General features: G+C 53.8%; 1 protein-coding gene across 1 annotated transcript; it reads right to left on the bottom strand.

The window, feature by feature from the left end:
- Positions 1 to 1,065: 1,065 nt before the first annotated feature.
- On the bottom strand, positions 1,066 to 21,853 carry ONECUT1 (one cut homeobox 1). Its single transcript, XM_036389891.2, has 2 exons — positions 20,432 to 21,853; positions 1,066 to 6,987 (listed from the first exon to the last, which is right to left on the bottom strand). Exons 1-2 carry the CDS (start codon positions 21,510 to 21,512, stop codon positions 6,695 to 6,697), a joined length of 1,374 nt encoding a protein of 457 aa, XP_036245784.1. The 5' UTR covers positions 21,513 to 21,853; the 3' UTR covers positions 1,066 to 6,694.
- Positions 21,854 to 24,017: the final 2,164 nt, after the last annotated feature.

Below are 24,017 nucleotides of genomic sequence, written 5' to 3'. Positions count from 1 at the left end.
CGCGGCTGCCCGAGCACGGCGTGTCCAGTGCTCATGGCTCATGCTGATTCACAGACTATAATGCTGCGCCTCCCCCTCCCCGTGAAGCACAATCATTGCACAGCATTACTCCTGTTTTAAAAGCAGACACTGAGCTAATGCCTGCCAACAGATCATTTAATGATCCTTCATTTCAGAGCATCTTTATTGCCCCATTTCAACACTTGAAGTATAAAAATGTACCTAGAAAGTGTAACTTCCACCAAAAGCTCAGACCCTGCCCTCGTCCTTCCCTCCCTCAAGCCCTTCACTATCCCCTCAGAGGAAAATGAGCTACACCTGGGGCTCAGTTACTGCACGGGACAGGAAATATTTACAGCCAGCACAAACCGTGTCAGTACACAACGTTTACTTGAACCAGAATCTAGTCTTTATGCAAAATAAACCACAAGTGAGTGGCATCCTATTCTCTGTGCCATGATGCCATCATCAGCTTTGCAGAAGTATCATTGTCATTACCCTTCCATTATGTTTTGGTTTTCAACTCTGAGCTGCCTTGTCCTCCCTGGAGCTGTGGGGCTGTTGGGGCAGCTCCGTTCCCTGTGCACTCTCTCACAGCTGGGGCACCACCTGAGCCTGGCAGAAGCTGCAGCTTCCCTGGGGACCCAGCTGTGCCCCAGGGACCCCATCCCACCCCATTGCAGCCCTGCCTGGGGACCAGGTGGCCTGGGGTAGCCCTGAGCCCCCCAGAGCATCCCCATCCCTGCCTGCAGCCCTGCCTGGGGACCAGATGACCTGGGGTGGCCCTGAGCCCCTCAGAGCCGCCCCATCCCATTCCTGCAGCCCTGCCTGGGGACCAGGTGACCTGGGGTGGCCCGAGGTGGCCCGGGGTGGCCCTGAGCCCGCGCTGTCGCAGCGCCCGCCGCAAAGGCCTTTCCATGAGCAAGGTTTCCAGATTCAAGTCAGCTTTTCTCCCGAGGCCCAAGGTTTCCAGATTCAAGTCAGCTTTTCTCCCGAGGCCCGCGCCCGCTTCTTGCTTGCGCTACCCGTGCGAATGGCGAAGGAAAATAAAAACTCAGCAAAATCTCTCACAAATGCCAGTGCTTTTTAAACATTAAACGACTTTTAAATTCTTTGGATGTGCGGGTCTCACCCACAAAGCAATCTTTCTAGAAAAAGACAAATAAATTAAAGAAAAAACACGCTAATAATGCCTTTCTGCTTTCTAAGTGACAAAAGTACTACCTTGAAACACTCATTTTGGCATGTACAAGTTGGGGGGAAGGGAGGCCTGGGGGGTAACCTGGCAGTGTTTGTAACACGGGTGGAAGTGCATGCCAAGACAAGGCTGAAGATACACCCTGCAGTCAAGAGAAGCACTCTCCTTCAGTTCATCTCAGCATCAAGAATGAAAAGATTGTAACATAAAGCTTTGGCCATTTTTGAATCTACTATATACAATTTTTTTTTTAACTACATAGTCATAAATTAAAGCAGTGATTAAATAAGCGTATACAAAATGTAATTAAATTAAAAGTCACAGCACATTATAGAGAAAAAATAGGAACCATTTATCACAGCAGAGAATATTTTTTTTTACCCTGTGAAAAGAACACCGACTAGCAAACACAAAGCATCCTAGCTGAAACAAAAGTAATTGAAGCCATGTTTCCCTTTCTTGCATTCATTGCAAACAGCAATCTTTACCCACTTTGAAACATTCCCAGGAATAAGATCTTCCTTGAGTATAACAGAGAAGTTCTGCCAAAAAAAAGGAAAAAAAAGAAGAAACCCAAACCCAAACCAAACAATATAAAAGGAATATACAAACAAAACAACCCCTACAAAATAAATAAGAATTATAAAGCTTTTTTTTCAGTAACCTTAACAATTATCAAACTAGTAAGTTCTGCCTTATCACATAGACTCTCTATACAACATAACCCTAAAGATTTATTACTATGAGGTATTTGGAGGAATTGGTAAAAGCGATGCACGGCCTGTCTGGGCTCAGGGACTCAAGCTGCTTTGGGGGAAAGGAGAGGGAACCTTTGGTTTGTCAGCAAGAAAGTGGAAAAAAACATTTTCCTTTGGTATCAAAGAAAGTTTCATTGCATGGTTGCACGGCAAAAAGCACCACGGTGAAGAATTATTCCTTTTTTTCATTAGTGGCCTTTCTAACAGGCTGAGGTATTCAAAGAGTATAAGGTGAGAGATAAAGAGGTCAACAGCGGTTTAACACTTTGGTTCAAGCAAGGCACTCGTCCTATGAGTTTACAAAGTTTGCAACATGTTTGCCAAGAGCTTTATTATTATGATTATTATTATTATTATTATCCTTATCATCGTCAGTAGTAGCAGTTGTAGCAAGAGAAGTATTCATAAGGTTATTAGCATTACCACTAAGAATGAAGACAAGGTTACACACTGAGTGAAGGTGAGGAAGGGGGTCAGGGGATGGGGGTAAGAAGGAGGATGAGTTCCCTTTCCAGACCAAGGCCGTGCATGAAAAATCTTTGGTATTCTTTGGTATCATCAATGTGATTAAAATCACCAATGGAAATCGAGTGAGGTAGCGTCTTTGGTTCACACTATAAATAGTAGATCTTTACACACTTTTTTTTTCTTTTTTTTTTTCTTTTTTTTTTAACACGTGGAAGTAGCTATTCCTTACCTTTTGCTTCTTTGTCTTTAGCAAATAGTTACCAAATGTATTGTAAAGCTAACCACACCACAATAATAAACCAGGAGGCTAAGCAAAGTCTCAAAATTAGCCCCTGGGCCTTTGAATGCACCCAAACGCAGTGAGATAGAAAAGGGTAAGTGCTTTCTCTTTGTTTGCTAAATGCATAGTTTTCATCCCTATGTACAAAGGAGGAGGAAGAGGAGGAGGATAGGAGGAAGAGTAGTAGAAAGAAGGAACGTTTTTTGGGGTAAAAATGTCCTGTTTACAACTCAGGTGAGGAGAGGTGTCCTAAGACTCTTTGGTATAAGCTCAGCAGTGTTTGTGAGCCCTCTGGGCAGCAGCAGCCCCGGGGCAGTGCCCACCACCACCGGCCTCTTCCTGACATCCCAGGAGAAGCACAGTGCCCAGGGCAGCCCTGGGGCTGCTCTCATGCCAGGCCACCCTGGCCGCCTGGGAATTTGCTCCTGGCCTGGGGGGTGCAGGAGCAACTTCCCGAGCAGAAGCTCCGTGTCCGGCTGGCTCTGGTGGGGTTTGCTTTACCTGAGTAAGGAGAGGAGGCTGCAGCCCTGGAGAGCACACAGGGCTGAAGGAGCACTGTGGGGCAGGCTGAAGGAGGACTTTTTTTTTTTTTTTTTTAAGTTTGTTTTGTTTTTTTTCCTAGAAATCTAATGATGCCATTTACAATGGGGATGGATGAGGACAGTTCACCTCTTGGCCAGCCTCCCCCTGTGGGTCACTGCGGTCATGTTTGGATGCAGCCTGTTTGCTGAATGCATGTTCCTAATGCCCTCCTGCCCTCGGAGTCACCTTTGACTGAAGCCCCATCTCCTGATGCTCCCAGACTGTTTTGGGTTCTGCTCCCTCTCCTATTCCTTCCTGGCAGAGTTTTAGATCCTCTTGTCGAATTTGAAACTAATTTCCATTTTGTCAGGAATGAAATGAGCTGAAAGACTAACACTAACAGGCAGAGACAGGTTTCCTGGGTAATGTTAAATGCAGCATCAGAGGAAACTCCCCTTCAAGGATGCCCTGTTGGGTGATGGCACCAGTCAGAGCAAGGGAGCACCAGGTAACCTGTCCATGCTTCAGTCGGTGTGGCTGGGCAGTCTGCTCAGAGGTAACACAGCTTTCCAGCTACACTGAGCAGTTCCAGAGTTATTTGCTTCGTGTTTTGAAGGAAATTGTAGGAAATTGTGTTCTTTGCCTATTCAGAGTATGAGGCGCATATTGCTCATGGGAAGAGTGGTTTGTTCCTAATGGCTTAGAGAAAACCAAAAGGTTTATATCTACTTAAACAGACATGTAAAAAACCCAAAACACTTAAAATCTACAACTTGTGCATCAGTTTTAGTGTGTGTGGACATGTGTGTGCACATGTATACATACATACATACATCCCATCAAAATGTGTGTGCATGTACATATACACAGTCCTGTTTAGGGGCTTGCATGTGTGTGTATCAGAGATCCTGAAATTGCATATTGGGTGCAAATTTAATGCTGGTATGAAAGTTCTCTTTGGTTTCAGCAAGTAGTCTATAAAGACAATACAATGGAAATACTAAAAATGCGGCAATGTACTTTGAATTTCCCTGCATTTTTAAATTCTCAAGTTTTAAATAAATAAGGCTTTATTCTCTAAACTATAGGTACGTCACAAAGCAGTGTTTTGCTGGAAAAAACTAAACCTTTAGTTATCACTGTCCTTTACTAACCTTACAATAATGAGACTGCATTCATAAGGTACTTTCTATGTGAGCCTATCAATGTTTCCATGTCAATTATGTCTCCATGGGGATGGAACACTTCAAAAGAAAGCTTGCTAAAATTTAAGGTAAGCTAGAGACTCAAAAAAGTCCAGATTAGGTGCCATTTTCATAGATAATTGCCTTGTCAGCCTTGAAGTGGGTTTAACATACTGAAATACGGAGAAATATTCAGTCCCAAAAATATTTGGTTTATTTAACTTTATTTTAATAAAGAGATATTTCACCTGTACTCTAAACACTGGGTGGAAATAAACTGTATACCCTGAACCTTGACTAGACCCTGTCCTCTTGGGAAACAACTGGTGCTGCAAAAGTTGCTCTACTTTGGTGTCACTGGTATTTTGAGTGGGCTTCATCCCCCAAACCAGTATCTGCTACTGTTTATAGTGTTTGGATTCTAGTTTACCTTGAATTTTCCTTTGTCTTTTTTTTTTTCCTTAAAAACAAAAAGGTTGGAAGTTAGATTACCTATTTCTAGTCCTTGCATTGGGCCTATACCTGCATATTTGCTTTTTTTGGAATTTAATATACCTAGCATAATTACTACAGTAATTTGAAATACCAGTTAGAAATCTAACAGGCACATGTATGATTTTTAAAGTCTATTTTCCCCTTACATTAAAATTTAATATGCAGATATTTCACGCTTTTCTCTTTAATTTTATCAGAGTAGGAACGGGATGATTTCTCTCCTATGGGTCTGTTAGCAACAGAGCGTTTAAAGCTTTTCAGCGACAAACTTCAAACTATTTCATGCATTATCCTGACTAAGAGATGAGCAAGAAAGAATGCACAGGCCAAAAGCTCAGCCTGCCACACATAGATACAAAGCCACAAAACACCGGGCCTGTATCTCGGTGTCACGGGAATTTTGCTCTTGCCTTCAGAGAGATCACAATTCCTCCTTCCAAAAGCACTCCTGGAGCTCCCCTTGGAGCTCCTCCCGCATTAACTGATGTTGTGCCACTGCTTCCAGTAGGAAAGGACCACGAGCCGTCAAAGCTGTTACTATTCCTTTGCCTGGTAAAGTCGATAGGTAAAAAAAAGCTCACTAATGTCAATGAGTATTGATCAGACGCTGAGCCCTGTGGTTTTGCATCCCTCAATCCCTTTCATTTTTGCATCCTGAGTGCCTCAGGTCTCCTGTTCGCAGGCTAGATGGCAGAGCTGAGCCACGCTGGAGCACAGCTGCACCGGGCTCCAGCCGGGACAGCGCCTGGGCACGGTGCCACGCGCACGGTGCCTCTTGTGCTCCCGTTGGAGTCAGTGAGGAAAGGGCTCACTGAGTTCAATGGAAGCAGCATCCCGCTCTCGGTTCCTGTGATCTCCTCGGGTGACATTCTTTCTTGCCAATCACAGAAAGAAACGATAATGTGGTTTTACTAATTGCAAATAACAGTCTTGATTACAAGTTTTATGTGTTATACAGTTAGATTAGTTTATACCTATAACTCTACATAGTATTTGTGTAAAAATAGCTTTGGAATATTAAAATCATTGCAATAAAATACCTGCAATACAATTATTAAATGTGTTCTTTGGTAGCTAGTCGATTTTTTTATGGATGGAATAGTTTTCCTTTTTTAAATCTGAACATTCCTTAACAAACAAAGAGAATGCACTGGTTTAGGTACCATTCAAAATTTCTTTGCCTAGTTTGAACTTGTTTCGAGGCATTGCACCAGCCAAGTTCAAACTGTGAAACAGCAAAAATCACACTACCGTTCCAAGGAATTCAGACGACTCCACGCTCTGGGGGCCGTGCCCTGGCACAGCCCTCTCTGGAGACCAGCCCTAAGTCCCTACCCACTGGGTGCACGCAGGACGGACACACTGACACCTCCATGGCAACTGCTGTGGCCGTGAAGAGCTGTATCCAAAGAGATGTCTGCTCAATGACAGGAAATCACTATGCTCCAAACCACTACACAGCCAAGTATGGTGAAGATGATAATGGGCAAAGGTGTGAGACCAGTGGTCTGTTCCTCTTCTCTTTGCTTTCCGTTCCGTTCCCTCCATTTTGCTTCCTTCTTCCTCTCTGTTTTTTTTGCAAGTCGTCATCCTACTAAAGTGTGTGTCTTAGAACAAAGTCATAATGCAGGTGAAATAAGTCTTTGGTTTCTTTGGACTTATAAATATTTTTTTTTCAAATAGTTTTAAGTATAAACCTGCTATTTTGAGGTCCTGGTCTGTCTTTATTTTATTTATTTATTTATTTTTTAAAGCTTTTCCACCGAGGTTTCAGTTCGTGGTTATTCCTTCATGCTTTGGTACAAGTGCTTGATGAAGAAGATGAGTTGCCTGAATTGGAGCTGCCCTCGTCTTGCCACTTATCCAGACTCCTCCTCCGTGCATTCATGAAAAAGTTGCTGACGGTGCTCAGCTCCAACCCGAGCTGCTGGGAAATGGTGATTTGTAATTCTTTGGACGGACGCTTATTTTCCTTGAATATTGCATGTAGAGTTCGACGCTGGACGTCGGTGAAGACCAGCCGAGGCTTTTTGGGTGTATTCCCTCTATCCTTGCCGTGCTCCTGTTCTTTCCTCTTGCACGCTGCAAGAAAGGGGAGCACAGTTAGAGGGGGCTGCCAGAGGAATGGGTGGGAGCACAGTGCAGGGCAAATTAGGAAAAAAGGACTGTCGTGTCAGCTTCTGAATTTGGACAGGATGTGGGACCTTTACATCTCTAACTCATTATAAACTATTACAAGTATAAGGAATAAAAGTTAAAAATACCTTTGTTGTTGTCTGTTAAAACTCAGCAAATGCTTATACTAAGAACTTACATTTTGATACTACCCATTAGTGCTGAGAATTTAGCCATTTAATATCTTTAGGAGGTGGAGTGTAATTTGAGGGAATGCTAAAGTTAACCTTGGTCATACTTTCCACAATTATTAGCTGCTTTCAATCTATTTCTGTAGCTTTTTGTTGACTGAGAATTAATGAACTATGAGGAAGCAGTGTACTACTACAGTCTTACAGGCCAAATGTATTCTGAACAAAATAAAACATGTTTTGTATAGAAATCTTCTTTATAGAATTGCTCCTCATTTCATCTGTCATCCCTTCTTTCCCTTTCAGAATGTTACTTTGCTCTACATTAATAAAGGGTACTTGCAATTTGAAATCTGCCTCCCAGAGCATCTTCCAGGCAGGATCTGATGGGATGTGAAGGAGACTCCCAGATCCCTCTGTCAGCCTTCGACTGTCTGCCATCTCATCTTAGCATTTTGCTAGGATAAAAGCTTCCTTGGGAGGCCAGATTCGATTCCTCTGTCTCACTTTCCAAATGCTCTGAAGCTGTTTCCCTTCATTCTCTAACAATGTCCTTTAATTCTGATTGAGAGATGTGTTTCTGAAGGCAATATGAATGTTCTTTCTCTGGATCTGTCTAGTCCTGGCTCCTGTGGAGATCAGTACTGACTACATGAAGAATTTTGTGCAGTATCTCTACTTACACCATGATTATTGGAATGAAGACAGCAAATTACTTTGCAAAGGTCCTTTCTACAGCTGGTACTACTACCAAGAGCTGGCCCTGGCATGAGGGTTTCAATGATCATGGGAGGTATAAAAACAGTCATCCACCTTTTGTACCTGAGAAATGGGAACTGCACAGATCAGGAGCCAGGAGCTGTGAAGGCTCCTTGTGCTGGCCCAGGCACGGACCAAGACACTGGTGGCTCAGTCCCCTCTGAGGAGAGGCTTTTGAAAAGGTCCCTAGCAGTATAAATTCCAGCCACATACTCTTTCCTGAGAAATCACACATCAATCAAATAGACTGGGCTGCCAAGCTCATGTCTCCTACAAGTATTTTTATCTGAAAACCTTTGCAGAACACTTTGAAGTTACATCCTGACCTCTAAAACACCGTGGAGCTTCTGGGCTAAAGGTTTCCTGATGCTCACGAGCCCCTACTGAAGCCAAACTGCTGAATTCACTGTGGGGATTGGTTCCTGCTGAAATAATCTACATCCCCACTGGAGGGTGACATGGGCAAACCAAGGGTTAAAGATGCTTTTGCAAGAATAGTCTGTTATTTACTGCCACATATTCAGAATGAGGATACCAACAGCATCTCAGTCTTTTATATATGTCTGACCATTTGATAATCAGAAATTCCTGGGAAAGCAGCTGCTGGAGCTCAGCTTTACAACAGCCTCAACCTCCAGCTCTGACTGCCCCTGCTAACAGGCTCGGGCAGAAAAGAAGACAAACCAGGTGCAAACAACATTTGCTGTGCCTCATTTCTGCTCATGCTGCTTTACACCTCCCTTTTTCAAAGGCTACACAAATTCCATCTTCTGCCTAGATACTCCATCCAGATCATAATTTGTCACAAAATCCTAATGGCACAGCTAGCGTGATCCAAGTCAGTGCTGTGCAATGCTTCAGTGTGAATCATCACATCACAAATGACAGCCACAGCAGTAGGTGCAGAGCCAGCTCAATTAGTGATGGGAGCCTCTGGGGCTTCAATCACAAGCTGCTACATGAGCTTTCTGAAATAGCAGGGAATAACAAAAAAACAACCATCTATTGGGAAACTAGCTTGCATGACGCATTGTCTTCCTGAACTTGTGCTCATTTCCTGAAATGTAGTACTCCTGAACAATTATTTCTATGGACAGTGTCCCAAGAGTTACAACATACCTTGTTCCTCATCTTTAATTGTATCAAAAGCCTCTTAATTAATGCTAGTGACATCACAGAGGTAAGAAAATAGCTCATTACTAGGGAGAAAAAAAAATAAAACCTATCCAGTCTATGATATAAATAAGCCTATTTTACTTTTTTTGCAAATATTTTCAGCTTTACTTCCATTAACATTTGCCAGAGGCAGATTGAGGGCAAAAATTTCCCAATGCACTCAATTGTTCCAAGAGCCCTTGCACTGCCAGGCTCAGGTTGTGAACAGCAGGAGTGGATACCACCTCTCATCTTCTGCCTTGTCCAGGCTCAGGAATATTAATAGCACTTAAAAATAAATAATAGTGATAATGAAAAACTGTAATAGGGTTTCCTTGCGATCGTTTTCCCTGCACTGGAGCCAATCAATTTTAATAATAAATTGTAGCTTCCAGCTTGCCAGAGAACAAATGCACACCACGGGATAAAATCTGTTCCAACAGGAGAGTAGATGCAGAGCAGGCACAGAGATTGGCCTGGCAAGGTGGGGCTGCCAGGCTCTCTGACAGCAGCCTGAGCCACGTCATGCCCAGGCAGAGCAGCACACCCTAGTGCCAGGGCTTCCCCTAATGTCCACTGAGGTCAGAGATGTCAACTGAAATGGTTTTTTTGGAAAAACACCAGAGCCTGTCTTCACAGCAATTTATCACACACTCCATCTCTCTTTTATCTTACACAGCAGAAGATAATAACAGTAATTTGCACTGATGTCCTTCTTGTGCCCCTGCCCTTGAGCACTGTGAGAGGACCCTCTCCCAGAGCACACACACTGGATTTGGGTGCTTTGCAGGGTGCTGTGCTCCCTGGAGGGGTGCACCTCCCCCAGCACACACCTGCGGGCACCCAGCCCTCACTGCCTGCTGCAGGAGCCCTGCTCTTTGTCTCCAGGGTGCCCCAGCTGAGCGATGCTCCATGTGATGCCTTTTGAAAAAGCCTTTAAGAAAATCTTGTTAAGAAAAAAGAAAAGCAGAGGATAAAGGAAGAGTCACCCTGACTCTGGCAACACGCGTGCAGATATGACAATGTAATATTGTCAGTGCCAGAAGGAGCCTTATAAATCCAGTCCTGAACTCTGGCCTCTCCCAGTCACTTCCATCTTCCTCTGCCCTGAGCAACAGATATTTTTGACACTTGCAATTCTCCTGACACAACCCATCAATCTATTTTTGCCTCCCTTTGTTCCTTCTAAGTCACCCGAGGGATTTGGTCAGGCAAGCTTGCCAGGCCCTGTAAGGTCTGTGCATGCCAGGGAGGCCCAGGTGTCTGGGCATGGAGCAGAAATGGGCCCCCAGCTCTGCAGCTCCACTGCCTGCTGACACTGCCCCAGCTGGGTGCAGCACAGTGGGATCAGTTCTGCCCTGTCAGGAGTGTGAACAGGACCCTGTCCCTGATGAAAATGCACTAATTGCATCTTTAGGTTGAGACAGTGAAGAGGATGTTTTGCCTGTGATACAGCTTTATTCAGAGTCAGTGTAAAAGTCAAGATTATAGTAAGCTCAGGTGTTAACCCTGATGCTTGATCTAATATTTCATCCCTAGAGGATGGATTTCTTTTTAAAATTGAAGGAAAAAACCCTGATTACTCTACATCAATTTTCAGGAGCACTTGGTGTGCACATATGTGCCTAGCTGTTTCTGGCAAACTCCAGTTTTCCTTTCTAAAAAACAGAAGCAAAGAATAAAACTGGTGATGCTCTCAATAAACCTAATTTCCCATGGGTTCTGGTTTGGTTTGTGAACAAAATAAAATATCACCACAAGTTCTGCTGGTTGCTTTTCTGGAAGACAGTCACTGAAGCAGAGGGAACAACAACTGAGAATTTTACTTGGGCAAGTCCTGCCCCAAGCCCTGTGGCCACTTTTGGTGTCAGGGGACAACTCTCCCTGAGAGAGGCATTGCTCAGCTGCTGGCCCACTGTGGTGCCAGCACAGAGCAAGCTCTGACAGGGCATGGAGGGGTGCAGACACCAAGGCAGATGGTGGATTTGGGGTCCCAGGCCCCAGAGAGCTGTGCCCTCACAGGCACAGCCAGGCCACAAGCCACTATTACTTGATGGCCACCAAGTATGAGATTATGTCTTTTACCCCTCCTCCTGCAAAAGCCTTTTGGTTACCCCAACCTCATATGTACAGGACTGTCTTAAAGACATAAAAAGCCCTTTCAGAAGTCTCTCTTTACATGTATTTTCTAATCTCTGCTGTGTCAGGTCTAGAAAGCTCAGCTACACTCTGAACTGCATCCACCCAGGAATCCCTTTCCAAATCATCTTCTTCTAGTTTTGAAACATCACACAGTATCCAACAACATGTGTGGAGAGTGAAAATTTCACTGGTATTGACTGGAGAATATCCTGAAGGATATTCTTCTGTAGGAGGCTCTAAATTCTGGTGGAGAAAGCAGCAGTTTTTCTGCTTCCACAGGAGGCTGAAACTGCTGGAGGACTTTGGCCATCACAGATAGTTCTAATCACACTGGCTACAACAGCTCAGTGGAAACAGGTAGCCAAAAGCTTATGGTAAATTCATGGAGCCAATAACACAAATAAAGTGTGATAAGTTACATCCTTATCACGTGAATAACACCTCTGGGGCTTGCAGAGACACACACGAACAACAGACCTTTCCCAATTATCAAGAACTTCATATTTGGGGGCATATGAAAACAAAATAAAAGGGCATAGGAGACACAGGCTACCTGAGGGTTAGATGTGCCCACATGAACTAAGCCCAAGCAAATCTGTTAGACCTGAATAATAACCACAACTGCTGGGTGACATTCACTCTGATACATCAGAGTTTAGTGGTCCCCTGCACTGCCCCAGGTTCCTCAAAGGTGCTTGAGAAGTGGAATCCCCCTGGAAAGACGTTCTGTGAGACAGGATCCACTCATGGAGGCAGCTCGTGGCCATGAGCTCCTGCTGCAGCAGGTCACAGACAGCACTGAGGCTTGGGAGAGCATTCCCTTCAGCTCCAGCCCACTGTGGGGTAAGACCCTGCACAGCTTTTCAGGGATGAAAGCCTACCTGGGTGACACAGGTTGCTCCCCAAAGCTTTGTCCTTTTAACTGAAAAGAGCATGGTCTTCTCTGAAATGTCTGAGCCCACACTAAATGATTTCTTTTTAATCCGGGCATTATTCAGCATTTGGCACTTGTTTCTCTAGTGATTTGCATTTATGCTTATTCAGGGTGTAGGTGTTTCCATATGCCCAGAGATCTTTTGATCTGTGTCCCATTTCTCTGCCATCAAATCCAGGGAATAGTCTTTTGTTGTTTCATAGCATCAAAAGAGATGAAAATACCTTTGTGTATGGGAAGCTCACAGGATGACATCACCCCACCAACATACAGATCCCAGCTGAGCCAGAACGGTAAACATCTCACTCCTGGGCACTGTATTAAAATGAGTGACCTTAATTTGCTGTCCCTGGAATAATGAAGTGAATCTGACTGAGGAGTGCTGACTCAGCAGTTGGGGATTCAGGGGTTTACACAAACTCGGTGTTGATGGATCTGTAACCACTTCAGCAAACTGACATCACCGTTACACAATGTGTTGCTAAGTGGATCAATCAGGGGAAAGCACCTGATTTCCCTGCGATATCATTTAAAGCAAATGTTAAAATTCTTTAGCTAGCTCTTTAGTTAACCATATTACTGTGACAAATATTTCGTAGCGTAGCATAAGTAATTAGAATTTAATCACTTAAACTGCATCTTAATTACCCCAAATGAATTGAAAGGACATTTAATAGCAAAGATTAAATTGCCTTAATGAACGATTTTTGCGACTACATCAATATTTCACCCGCGTCAGCCGGGCCCGGCCCCCGCCCCGCGCCGCAGCGGCACCGCCGGGCCCCGGCCGCGGGGGGGCGCCCGCTCCCCGTCACGGGAGCGCCGCGGGAGGAGCGCAGGGCAAGCGGGGCTCGGCTCCGCATCCCGCGGCTCCGCATCCCGCCGTATCCCACCACACCGCGGAGCTCCGCACCGCATCCCGCCGCGCGGCACCACACAGCACCGCATCGCATCACATCCCACCGCACCGCATCACACCGTATCCCACCGTGCGGAGCTCCGCACCGCATCCCGCTGCGCCGCATCACATCCCACCGCGCCGCGGAGCTCCGCACCGCATCCCACGGCACCCCATGGCGGGGACTGTACCACATCCCACCGCACCGCACCGCACCGCGGAGGCCGCACCGCACCCCATCACAACCCACCGCGTGGCCCGCACCGCATCCTGCTGCACGGCATCACACCCCACTGCACCGCATCACGTCCCTCCGCACCGCGTCCCACTGCGCCGCACCGCGGGTTCCGTCCCTAAGGCATCACAGCACGCCGTGGGCTCCTCACCCGCGCTACCGCTCCGTACCGCTCCGCGGCACGGCATCCCGCTGGGGAGAGCCAGCCGCTCCGTTCCGCTGCACTCCGCCTAGCGCAGGCTGGAAAACGCCGCCCGCTCGTGCCGTGCCGTGCCGTGCTCTGCTCCGCTTATGCGCCGCGCCCCGCCTACGCGGGCCGGCCCACCCGGGCCGGGCAGCACCGCCCGCTGCGCACCTGGCCGTGCCCCTTCACACCCTCCTCATCTGCCGCCCCGGCAGCCCCGCCCCGCGGGACAGACCCCGCTGCGGAGCCGCACCCGGCCCGCTGGCCCCGGCTCCGAGCTGTGGGAGCGAATCCCCCCCCGGGCCTCCGAGGCGCTCGGGTGCTGACTCCGGCACATTCCGCCCCCTCCCACATCCCCAGGCAGGAGACTTTGCTACAGCAGCCGAAAATTGAGTTTCTGAGCGCTGGAAACGACGCAAAAGCTTCACTGAAACATTGAGTATGGCCAGGTTCACTGAAAAACCCAGGTCATTTCTCTGGTTCCGCTCCTAAGGACCGGCCTGCCGGCTGCCGCTTCCCCGGCTCCAATTTTTAAGTTCTCCGTCAATTCCAATATTTTCAAAATAACGAGATATGTTTCAAATAAAGGAGAAATGAGTCAGTGACGGCATAAAGAAGTTCCTCCGGTTGGGGAGGACATTAAGGAAGCCGTTTGGCAGCCTGCCTGTGCGGGGGGTAAACGGGGGCAATGGGGCTGCGGGCAACTCTCCCGCCTGTGGCTCAGTTCTTATCGACTGGTTTCTAATGCATGTGACAGAGAGTGCAGAATTCTGCACCCTAAAAACATCCAAAACCCGAGCCCGGGCTCATTTCAGTGGCTTTCTGCACCCAAGTGTTAAGGAAGAGCCCCCCGTGCCATCCGATTCACGGCTTTCCTCTATGGGAAGCAGCGGCATTTCTAGCTCCACCAGCCGGCGCCGCGCTCTGCGCCCCGCGGTGCCTCCCGCAGCCCTGCGGAACAGCAGCCGTCCATCGAGCTTTAATTCCGTTTGGGCTGCACGGAAAATGTCACCACTGAGGCTCTCTATCGCCCTAAAATGAGGGGGGGGGGGGGGGGGAAATGAAAACTACTGTTCCGTTAATAAATAGTTCCTTCAAATTAATCTTTCAGCGTCATAAAACTGACTTCTTCTTAAGCAAAACGGCTCAAGTCAGCTGCGTTTCGAAAGAGAGTCTGTCAGCATCGGTCACTTCTCTGTCCGTGTATGATTAATCCAGGTAGATTTGTGTCAGAAACGCGAATCTACATTTATCGATTTGATCATGGAAGCGCCCGACACGCGGCCATGCTGGGTCCCGGTCGGTCCTCAGGAAAAACTCCCCTCGATGCCTGTAGTCGTCAGGTGAGATTCACCAGCACCTCAGCAACAGCTCCTACGCTTCAGTCACCTTAGAACTCCCGGAGTTCTCGTCTCTCGTGTGGAGTTTATGCGGACCCTTCGGCTACACGGGCAGGTGAGGGCTGCCTGAGGCAGAGCCGGAGCGGTGGCTTAATGGCGGTACAGGCAAAGCCAGGCACCGAAGCGTACCTGGCCTATGGAATTCCAGATGATTTTGTCTCAATCTGATTATCACATTCCTTCCTGGCTATGTAGAAGGCAGATCGCACACGCCAGAACCCAGCTGCGCACCGGCAGGAGCCCGGGCTCCCTACCGGTGTCACCTGCGGCGGGCACAGTCCTGGTGCCACGCACCTCTCCTCTCCTCCTGGGGCATCCCGGCCCCTCTGGCTGAGTTACCGTGCTGAGGGAAGCTCGCTTCCCCTCTCGCCACGCAGCTCGAAGGCACTCATGCCCAAAACAGGTGCCCTCGGGGCTCTGCCCTGCCGGAGCCCAGCCGCCCCCGCCGCGGGCAGCCCGTGCGCTCGGCCCGGCGCTCGCCGCAGCACCGCGGCACTAATTGCCGGCTGCAGCTACGTATAGTCGATCGATGCTGCTCCCCATCGGGGCCGGCAGCCGTGGGGAGGCTCAGCAAGCACCTGCGCCCGGGCGGCCTCGTCCATGAACCGGGAGGGGGCCGGCCCGGGAGCGGGGCTCGCCCGGGCGGAGGCGGAGCTGGGGCCGGGCCCTGCCGGCGGTCGCTGTTCGTGGTGCTGAAGTCCAGCAGGGCCTCACTCGGACCGCGCGGGGCCAGCCCGGTGGCGGCAGGGGGCCCTCCGCTCGCAGCGCTCCCCGGAGCCGCCGCCGCTGCCCGGTGCGGGCGGGTGCCCGGGCCGGCGGGGCCGCTCCCGCCCGCTGGCGGTCAGTAGATGGCGCAGAACGCCCGGGAACCGAGGGGCGATCAGCGAGGGCTGCGGACGGTCCCACCGGTCGGGGCGGGCACCGCGCCCGCAGCCCGGCTGCGTGACCCGAGCGGCCCCGGCGGCGCCCACGGGCGGGAGCCGCCCTGTTTCGAGGCTGTTTGATTCAAACGGCAGCGAGGGTGGGAGCGGGCACGGCCCCCGGGTGCCGCCCCGCCACGCGGCGGTAATTAAAACAAACAAACAGCAGGCGAACGCACGCACGAACAAACAGCGGGGCCGAGCCGCGCTGAGGGGCGGGGGCTCTGCCAGGACGGGCGCGGGGCGGGCCCGGGCCGGTGCGGAGGAACGCGGCTCGCCCGGCCCCGCTCCTCCTCCCGCTGGGCAAACATTAACGAAGGGCAAACGCGGCTGTAAATCAATCCCGCCGAAGGACACGGCCGGCAAACAAGTGCGCCCCAGCGCTGCCCCGGCTGTGCACCGGGCACGACTGCTCCGGGTGCTCTCCTACCCTCCGATCCCTCCGGGCCTCTTGCCTCGGCCCAAGCCCGCACCGGCAGCAGCGGAGCGGCCGCTGTCACGGCCCGAGGTGCGCCGAGCCAGGCCCGGGCCGTCCCCGTCCGGGCGGCCCGCAGGGTCGGGAGGGGCAGGGCCTCTCCCCCGGGCCCGCTCCGCGCTCGGAGTGTCACCGGTGAAGGCCCCGGTCGATGCCCCCCGCCTCCCTGATGCAAACGCCTTTATGCAAAGTGCCCGCAGGGTAAATATTAAACAGCCCCTAATGAGGCCACCGGGGCCGGGGCGGCCCAGACCTTCCCGGTGCGCTCGGGGGCGGCGGCGGGCGAGAGGTGCAAACGGCGTCATTAGATTTCATATTTAATGTGGAAAACGCTCTGATTACTCCATCGATTTCTTTACAGTTAATTTGGCGAGAATTTCTCGCCGGCTTCCCAAGGCTTCAGCTTAGCCAGGATTCACACTGGGAGGGAGAAAGGATAAGAGGAGTGGAGGAAAAGAGGTGCAGCTATGAAAAATAGCAGTCAGGTCGCGGGCAAACATGGAGCAGCTTTGGAGGGACGGGCCTGTCCCCTCCTGAGAGCCGCGGGCGAGCGCGGGTTCCCCAGGGCGCCTCTCTCTGCTGACGCGCTCGGGGAGCGCCCACGGGGGAACCTTCGGGACGGGCCCGCTCCGAGGGCGCCCATCGGCGAAGGACCCACTCCGACAGTAGGTTCTAAGCAACCTCGGGCTCCCTTACACTCCTCTGGCGCCTTCACAAAATTTGTCTCTGCCGCGTTTTCCCCGGCGCTACCCTTCCTCCCGAGCGGCGGGCCCGAGCGAGGCCGGCGGGCAGTCGCAGTTCCAACAATGAATGGCTCGAAGCAGATTATTTTTTCCTGAACAAGACAAAGTCGGGGTTTTTTCTTCCTTTATCCTCTCCTGTTTCCTCTTTCTCACACACACGGAAAAAAAAAATCCAACAAACTGAAATGAATTCAGCCTTAAATCCCAGCAGGCTGCAGAAGGGATGTACTTTTTCTTTTAATTGTATTTATTTTTTCGGCGTCCCTTCACAGCCCTTCCAAATGTCAATGAAGGCGAGGGAGAGGGAGGGAAGACTAACAGAGAGACAGTCAAATAGATAAATATTCAGTGATAGAGAGGAGAGAGAGAGTGGGACAGACAAAGGAAAAAAGAACAGAGAAGAGAAAGGAGATGGGATGAATAAGATGGAGGCTGGAAGAGGTCAGCTTTGCAATTAGCAGTTGTGCTTACATTTCAAGAGACAGCCCAGGAAGTGTCAAGACCTCAATCCTGCTTCCATGTAACTACCAATTTTTCTTCTATTTGTCGGAGCTTCTGTAATCTGGGAGGTAGGAATTCCCCAGGGACGGCTGGAAGGGGCAAATACTCAAGATAAAGTGCAAGGCGAGACCGCGAGGCCTAAAATAAGCAGGCTGCATCCCCCTCACTGCCTCCCGGTTGTTGTCTGCAGGAAATCAGAAAGGGAAGAAATGAAGGCGGCTCTGGGTATTTATCTACCTGATAATTCTCTAAACGCCCGGGAGTGAGTTATAATTTGGACGTGAAATTTAATTTGCGTCGGCCGCAGTAATTTATGTTATTTTGAATTGATGTTCATACATCAATATCAATCGGGGCAGATTTTTACCACTTAGTAAGATCATCACACATTTAAAACCTGCACAAAATAAAATCGATACTTTATGCATTTACAGCCGGTCGCCGGCAGCGCGGCGCGGAAGGGCGCGCAGGCTGCGCGGGGCGGGGCGGGGGCCCCGGGACCGCCCCACTGACAGGGACGCAGCTCTATGCAAATGCCCACGTGCTGCCGGCGCCCGGGTGGGCAGCGCCCGGCGAGGCCCGGAGCCCCCGGTACGCGGGGAGAGCTCTGCGGGCCCGGCCCGGAGCCCCCGGTACGCGGGGAGAGCTCTGCGGGCCCGGAGCTCCCGGTACGCGGGGAGAGCTCTGCGGGTCCGGAGCCCCCGGTACGCGGGGAGAGCTCTGCGGGCGCGGAGCCCCCGGTACGCGGGGAGAGCTCTGCGGGTCCGGAGCTCCCGGTACGCGGGGAGAGCTCTGCGGGTCCGGAGCCCCCGGTACGCGGGGAGAGCTCTGCGGGCCCGGAGCTCCCGGTACGCGGGGAGAGCTCTGCGGGTCCGGAGCCCCCGGTACGCGGGGAGAGCTCTGCGGGCGCGGAGCCCCCGGTACGCGGGGAGAGCTCTGCGGGCCCGGCCCGGCCGGGAGGGACGCGCGGACACCCCGGTGCGGGCGGTACATCCCGACCCCCCCGCGCTGCCAGCCCCTCTCGGCCCCGGGGAAGCTGTTTCTGTAAGGTGCCAGCTTTGGGGTTTCATCGGAAAGGGAAGGCGGAATAATGAGGCTTTGTCTCTCTAACGGGATTACCGGGATCCGTTTATGAGAGGGCAGCGCTGAGGTGGCTGGAAGAAGGGGCGGTCTTGGGGGCAGCAGCGAACAATGGGACCCTCCGGACCCGGCAGCTGGGCAGAGCACGGCCGCCTCCTTCCTTCCCTCCCTCCCTCCCGGCCTGCAGCAGCCGGGGCTGGCAGAGCTCCCCGGCCGGCAGCGCCAGGGAAGGGATGCCAGCAGGCTCCAAATCGAGGGGTTGTTTCCAGTATCGATCTATGCAAATGAGCGGAGATTCAGGTCGACCAAATTGTCGTAAAAACACGCTCCAAATCGAAGAAAGTTCGCCTTAGCAATCGTTACGGGGATATTGGAAACACAAACTCCATCCTCCTCTCCTGGGTAGCACCAGCAAGACGAGGGTTTTTCGCTGGTGGGGTGGCTGCTGAGAAAGGGAAGGCGGAAAGGGCAATTTCTGAGAGCTCAGACCTTTGAAACCGACTCCGCAGGAGTGGAAGCCAAAGAGAGCAACGTCCTCCCACCGGCGGGCACCTAAGGGCCAGCTACAGCGGGGAGAGAGGCCCTGCCCCGGACCCTTCCTAGCTCAGCTTCAGGTTTCTGGAACAAGGTGGTTGACTGAAAACAGGCACGGAGCACGGTGGTGGCCCAGCCGCGTCCCTGCACACTCGGGGAACGCTCGCAGGCTCTCACCGTCTCGGTAGTCGAAAGCGCAAGACCCGTTGTGCTTTTGAAAGGAGAAAGATTTGGCCCTTCTCTTATTTTTGTCCGTGAAACGGATCAGTGACCCTGGCTCCAACTCGGATTGACTGTCTTGCGTTCTCCAGGGACAAATTAATGGAGACCTATCACTTAATTAACAAACCCTCACTCGCGGTGTAGTAAAGCCGGGCTCTGCACCCGGAGCGCAGACGGGAGGGTTTGGGGAGGCGGCAGAGCACAGGTCCGGACCGGGACGGCCATCTCTGAGCAGACAATACGGGACCCGCTCGGGAGCACCCCGGGCAGTGAGCACCGGCAGCGGGGCGAGCCTGCGGGGCAGCGGAGCCGCGACACGGCCGGCTTGTGTCACGCAGAGACATCCACGCGAAACTCAAAGTGCGCGGCCTAATGATAACTACAACCAGTTAAAAAGATTTTAAAAATTGAATCAAACGATTTTAGCCACCAGCATTTCTCAGGCACCGCTCACCCGCCGGGCTCGGCTCATTCGAACCAAACGCCTGTCACAGCTCACCCAGCCCCAGCGGGACGCGGGCCCCGAGCCCCGCCGCGACCTGAGCCCACCGCCCCCCACACAAAGCAGAGGCACCGACTCCTCTCGGCGGCGCATTACCGGGGCTGCCCCGTACCCCGTCCGTGGGCCCGGTTCAACCGCCAGTTCAAGCATTTCCGCCTCGCCCTCCGCGCTCCGGGCAGCGCTGCCGCCGGCCGGAGCGGCTTTCGGCGGCGTCCCGTTACCGGGCGCGCTGGGCGTCCTCCTGCCCGCGGCAGGCGAGCCTGGCCCGGGGAACGGGGAGAGCCGGGGCGCCGCACTGCGCTGCCCGAGCCCCGAGCCCTGAGCCCCGGCTCGGCTTTGTCTGAGCGCGGCGCGGAGGAGCCGGACGGTGCCGGTGCACTGAGCAGGGAGAGGGAGAGGGGAAGGGAGAGAAATGGAGTGGCGGAGCGGGGGATCGGTGCTGCTCTTCAGGGACGGGCAGGGACCGAGGCGGCCTGCCCAGGCCCGAGGCCCCGCTCTGCCGCTGCCGTGCCCCGAACACCCCGCAGCGGGCTCACCTGCAAGCCGCAGAGCAGACATCCGCTGAAATTCCGGCTCCTGGAGCCACTTCCACATTCTGCGGAAGGTCTCCCGGCCGGATTTGAGCTTGCTCCAGGGCTTGGGGTTCCTCAGCAGGTCTGAGAGCGTCCCTTGAGAGCGGCACAGCACCCTCTGGGCGAAGATAGCCTGGGGGATGCTGTACCGCTTGAGCTCGGTGGTGATCCTCTGAGCTACTTCTTTGGTATTGATTTCTTCCATTTGCCCTGAATTACTTCCACTGTTGACCTGCGAACCAGTTACAGAAGGGTTTTGCTCCCTGGCAGAGCCCAGGATCTGCCCGTGGCTCTGGGCATTCAGGTGGGCATGGGGGTGGTGTGGGATCCCGTTGATAGGCACCATGCCAGCGGAGGTGGGGGTGAGGTGTTGGTCGCCATGCCTGGCTAACATGGCAGGGTGGTGGGCTTCAAATCCGTTTGGGGTGAGCATTTTCTCGGCGGGCATGGTGGCACTGGGATGAGCGTAGTGGGGCAGCCCTTGCTGGGAGTTGTGGATGCTCCCCAGGCCCGATCCAGACAACGGAGAGAGGCTCTGCCCCATGCCGGTAACATCCTTGTGGTAGGGGGTGTAGAGATTGTTCATAGACGCCAGACCCCTCTCGTCCCGCATGAGCGTGAAGCTGCCGCTCACGTTGCCCGGTATCCGCTGGTGGGGATGGTGATGGTGGTGATGGTGGTGGTGGTGGTGAGGGAACTTGTCCGAGACCGTCGAGATGGGAGGTAGAGGCTGCAGAGGGGTTAACGTGGTGTAGGTGCTGCTCATGCTCATGCCGGGGGGTGTCTCGCAGGCCATGGTCATGGTGGGGTGCAGGGGGCCGGTCAGGGCGTGCTCGGGCGGCCGGTGGTGGTGGTGGTAGTCGCCGCCGTCGAGGATGGACGCCATGCCCATGGAGCGCGGGTGGGCCGGCAGGTGGCTGCCGCGGTGGGCCACCGCGCTCCGGTGGTGGGGGCTGCCGCTCATCAGGTCGGCGGCGGCGGGCACCGGCTCATGGCTCACCCCGTGCAGATCGCCGATGTTCTCCATCGCCAGCTGCGCGTTCATCGTCGGCCGTGCGGGCGGCGGGACCGCACATCTATCTGGTGGGCGGCGGGGCGTCCCGGAGCTCTTGGCGGCGGCCGGTTGCTCCCGCGGGCCGGCGGCGGCGGGCGAGCGCTGCGGGCTGGTGGTGGCGGTGCTGCTGCTGCTGTTGCTCCCGGGGCTGCTGGCTTTCCCGGTTTCGGTTGGTTCGGTTTTTTTTTTTTTTTCTTTTTAATTTTTATTTCGTGGCAATGTATTTATTTGTTTTTTCCCGCTGCTGGCTGGCGCCGCCGGGCCGTTCCTAGGGCCGCCGCTCCCTCAGGCCGGGCCCCGCAGCCGCGGCCGCGGCGGGTGTGTGGCCGCGTCCCTCGCCATCCCCAGCCATGGCTCTGTCTCTGTCTCTGCCCCGCGCTCCGGCTCCGCTCCGTGCTGCAGCGCCGCCGCCGCCCGCACCGCGCATGCGCGCGGCGCCCCCGCCCGCCCCGCCCCGCCCCGTGACGTCAGCGCCGCTATTAAGCGGGCGAGCCCCGCGCGGCGGCGCTCAGAGCCGGCGGTGCCGCCGCTGCTGCCCCGGGCCCGCCGCTGCTGCCCCGGGCCCGCCGCCCCCGCCCCGGGCACAAAGGGCCCAGAGCCCGCCCCCGCTGCCGGCCAGGGACACCCGCCCCGCCCCTTCGGTGACTCCGCGTTTTCCGTGACCGCGGAGCCTCCTCACCGGGAGCTTCCGGAGGTGACACCGGACCGCCCTGCCCCGCGGCGCCCGCGGGCTGTGCCCCCTGTGTCCCCCGCACTCCCCGCCGTATCTACCCCACGCCGTCCCCGGTATCGCTCCTCTCAGGTGCCCTGCGGGGAAACTTCCCGTTGCCCGGCCTGGGGATGGGCGGTGGGAGCCGCACGGCGGCCGCGTCCCGGGGCCGGCCCCGCGGCGCAGCTCCCGCACCCCTCCAGCAGCCCTGCCGTGGGTGCCGCGGGTCCGGCCGGGCGGTGCCATGGGGAGGGACGCCCCCCTGCAGCCCCCGCCGGGGACCCCGGGCGTGCCCGGCAGTGCAAGGCGAGCATATGTCCCGAGGCGCCCAGCAGCCGGACATGCCGCTGGTTTTCTTTTATTTTTTCTTCAAAAAGAAAGAAAAGGAGGCGGAGGAGAAAGAACAAGCGAGCTCACCCGCCGGCCCCCCTCGTTAGCTAAGGTGCCTTTATGCTGGAAGAAAGGGCAGATGTGCCTATTGTTCGCCCATTAACAATAACGAACCACGCCGGGCAGAGTGCAGCGTGTGCGCGGCGCCGAGCGGCGGGAGGGACGGGCCGGGCCGAGCCGAGCCGCGGGAGAGCCGCGGGGCCGCAGCCGGGCGGCACCGGGCAGGCAGCGCACAAAGGCCGCCGCCGCTTCCCCCCGCACTGCTGTCGGGGACCGCGGTCGCCCTCGGCACCCTGCGGAGCAACCTGTCCCCATCACCCCGGCCGGGCCCGGGGACAGCGAGCGGATGGGGCTCAGGCCGGGCTGCCGGTGTCTTTTCCATGGAGCGGGGAATAGGAGCTGAGCACCTGTCCTGGCAAAGCCCGCACCGGCGGCACGCAGAGCGGGGCCGAGCTGCTGCGTCCCGCGGGACCCGTGCGGGGCTGGAGTCACCCTCCTGCGCTCCGCTGAGAGCTCCGAGACCCCTTCCCTGCTAGGAGTGAGGAGTCGCTGCCAGCGGCCTCCGGGGAACGCAGGGACAGAGACAGGAGCCGCTCCTGGGGCAGAGTCCCCCTGGCAGCGAGCTGAAATCAGCCCTTGGGGTTACTTTTCTCGGAGTTATTGCCATAACTTTACGGACAGGGCCTGCCGAGAGTCCCCTCGGGTGCTAGGAGATGGGCACGGCTCGGGGTCCTGTGGGGTCTCACTGTTCTCCGGTTCACCGAGGCAGCGAGAGCCCTCGCCCCGCGCTTTGAGCCCGAAGTACCGCACCAGCGGCCTCGGGGCCTCGGTCGGAGCCCCATGGCCGGAGCCAGGCCTGGCCCCGCTCCGTCCCTGCTGCCCGCGGGAGTAGGAGCGGCCCCGCCGCGGGGTGCGGACCGTGCCTCGCACCGAAGCGTCTGGCCCGTCCTCCCGCACCCCCGCCCCGCAGCGGGACCCGGAGCTGAGCGGGAGCCCCCGGTGCCTCTCGCACTCGTGGGCGCTCACGGGACCGTGCCCGAGGAGCCCGGCGTGGGGGCTGCACCGGGACCGGCCCCGAGCGAGGCTGCAGGTGCACAGCCTGCGTGTGCCTGCGCTCGGAGCTCAAAAATCACCAGGCGCTGGGAGGCTCGCAGGAAACTTTTAGAATCTCAACGATCATCTCTGTGTGTGTTGCGAGTATGGCCCTGCAAGCGAGTATACTTTTCGCCTCTGTAAATTCAGAATTTCCACAGCGGTTGTATGTATTTCCCGAAATTAACACACATACACACATACATACAAACACTTTTAAGAATTCTGAGCTGCTGAACCCCCTCTCCGAAAGAAATCAATTGCTCACTACCATTTATTTTCCCTGGGCACAAGGAGTTCCCCGT

Source organism: Molothrus ater, chromosome 13, assembly GCF_012460135.2.
Source record: "Molothrus ater isolate BHLD 08-10-18 breed brown headed cowbird chromosome 13, BPBGC_Mater_1.1, whole genome shotgun sequence".
Taxonomy (NCBI): domain Eukaryota; kingdom Metazoa; phylum Chordata; class Aves; order Passeriformes; family Icteridae; genus Molothrus; species Molothrus ater.
Note: the sequence above shows the minus strand (reverse complement) of the source record. Positions and strands in the feature narration are given on the sequence as shown.

Excerpts from the sequence above, each read along its gene's own strand:
- ONECUT1 (XM_036389891.2), bottom strand. The coding sequence starts at position 21,512 with ATGAACGCGCAGCTGGCGATGGAGAACATCGGCGATCTGCACGGGGTG. Across the intron at positions 6,988-20,431 it reads GTCTGCTCTGCGGCTTGCAG|CGTGCAAGAGGAAAGAACAG; the intron begins GTGAGCCCGCTG and ends CCTTTCTTGCAG.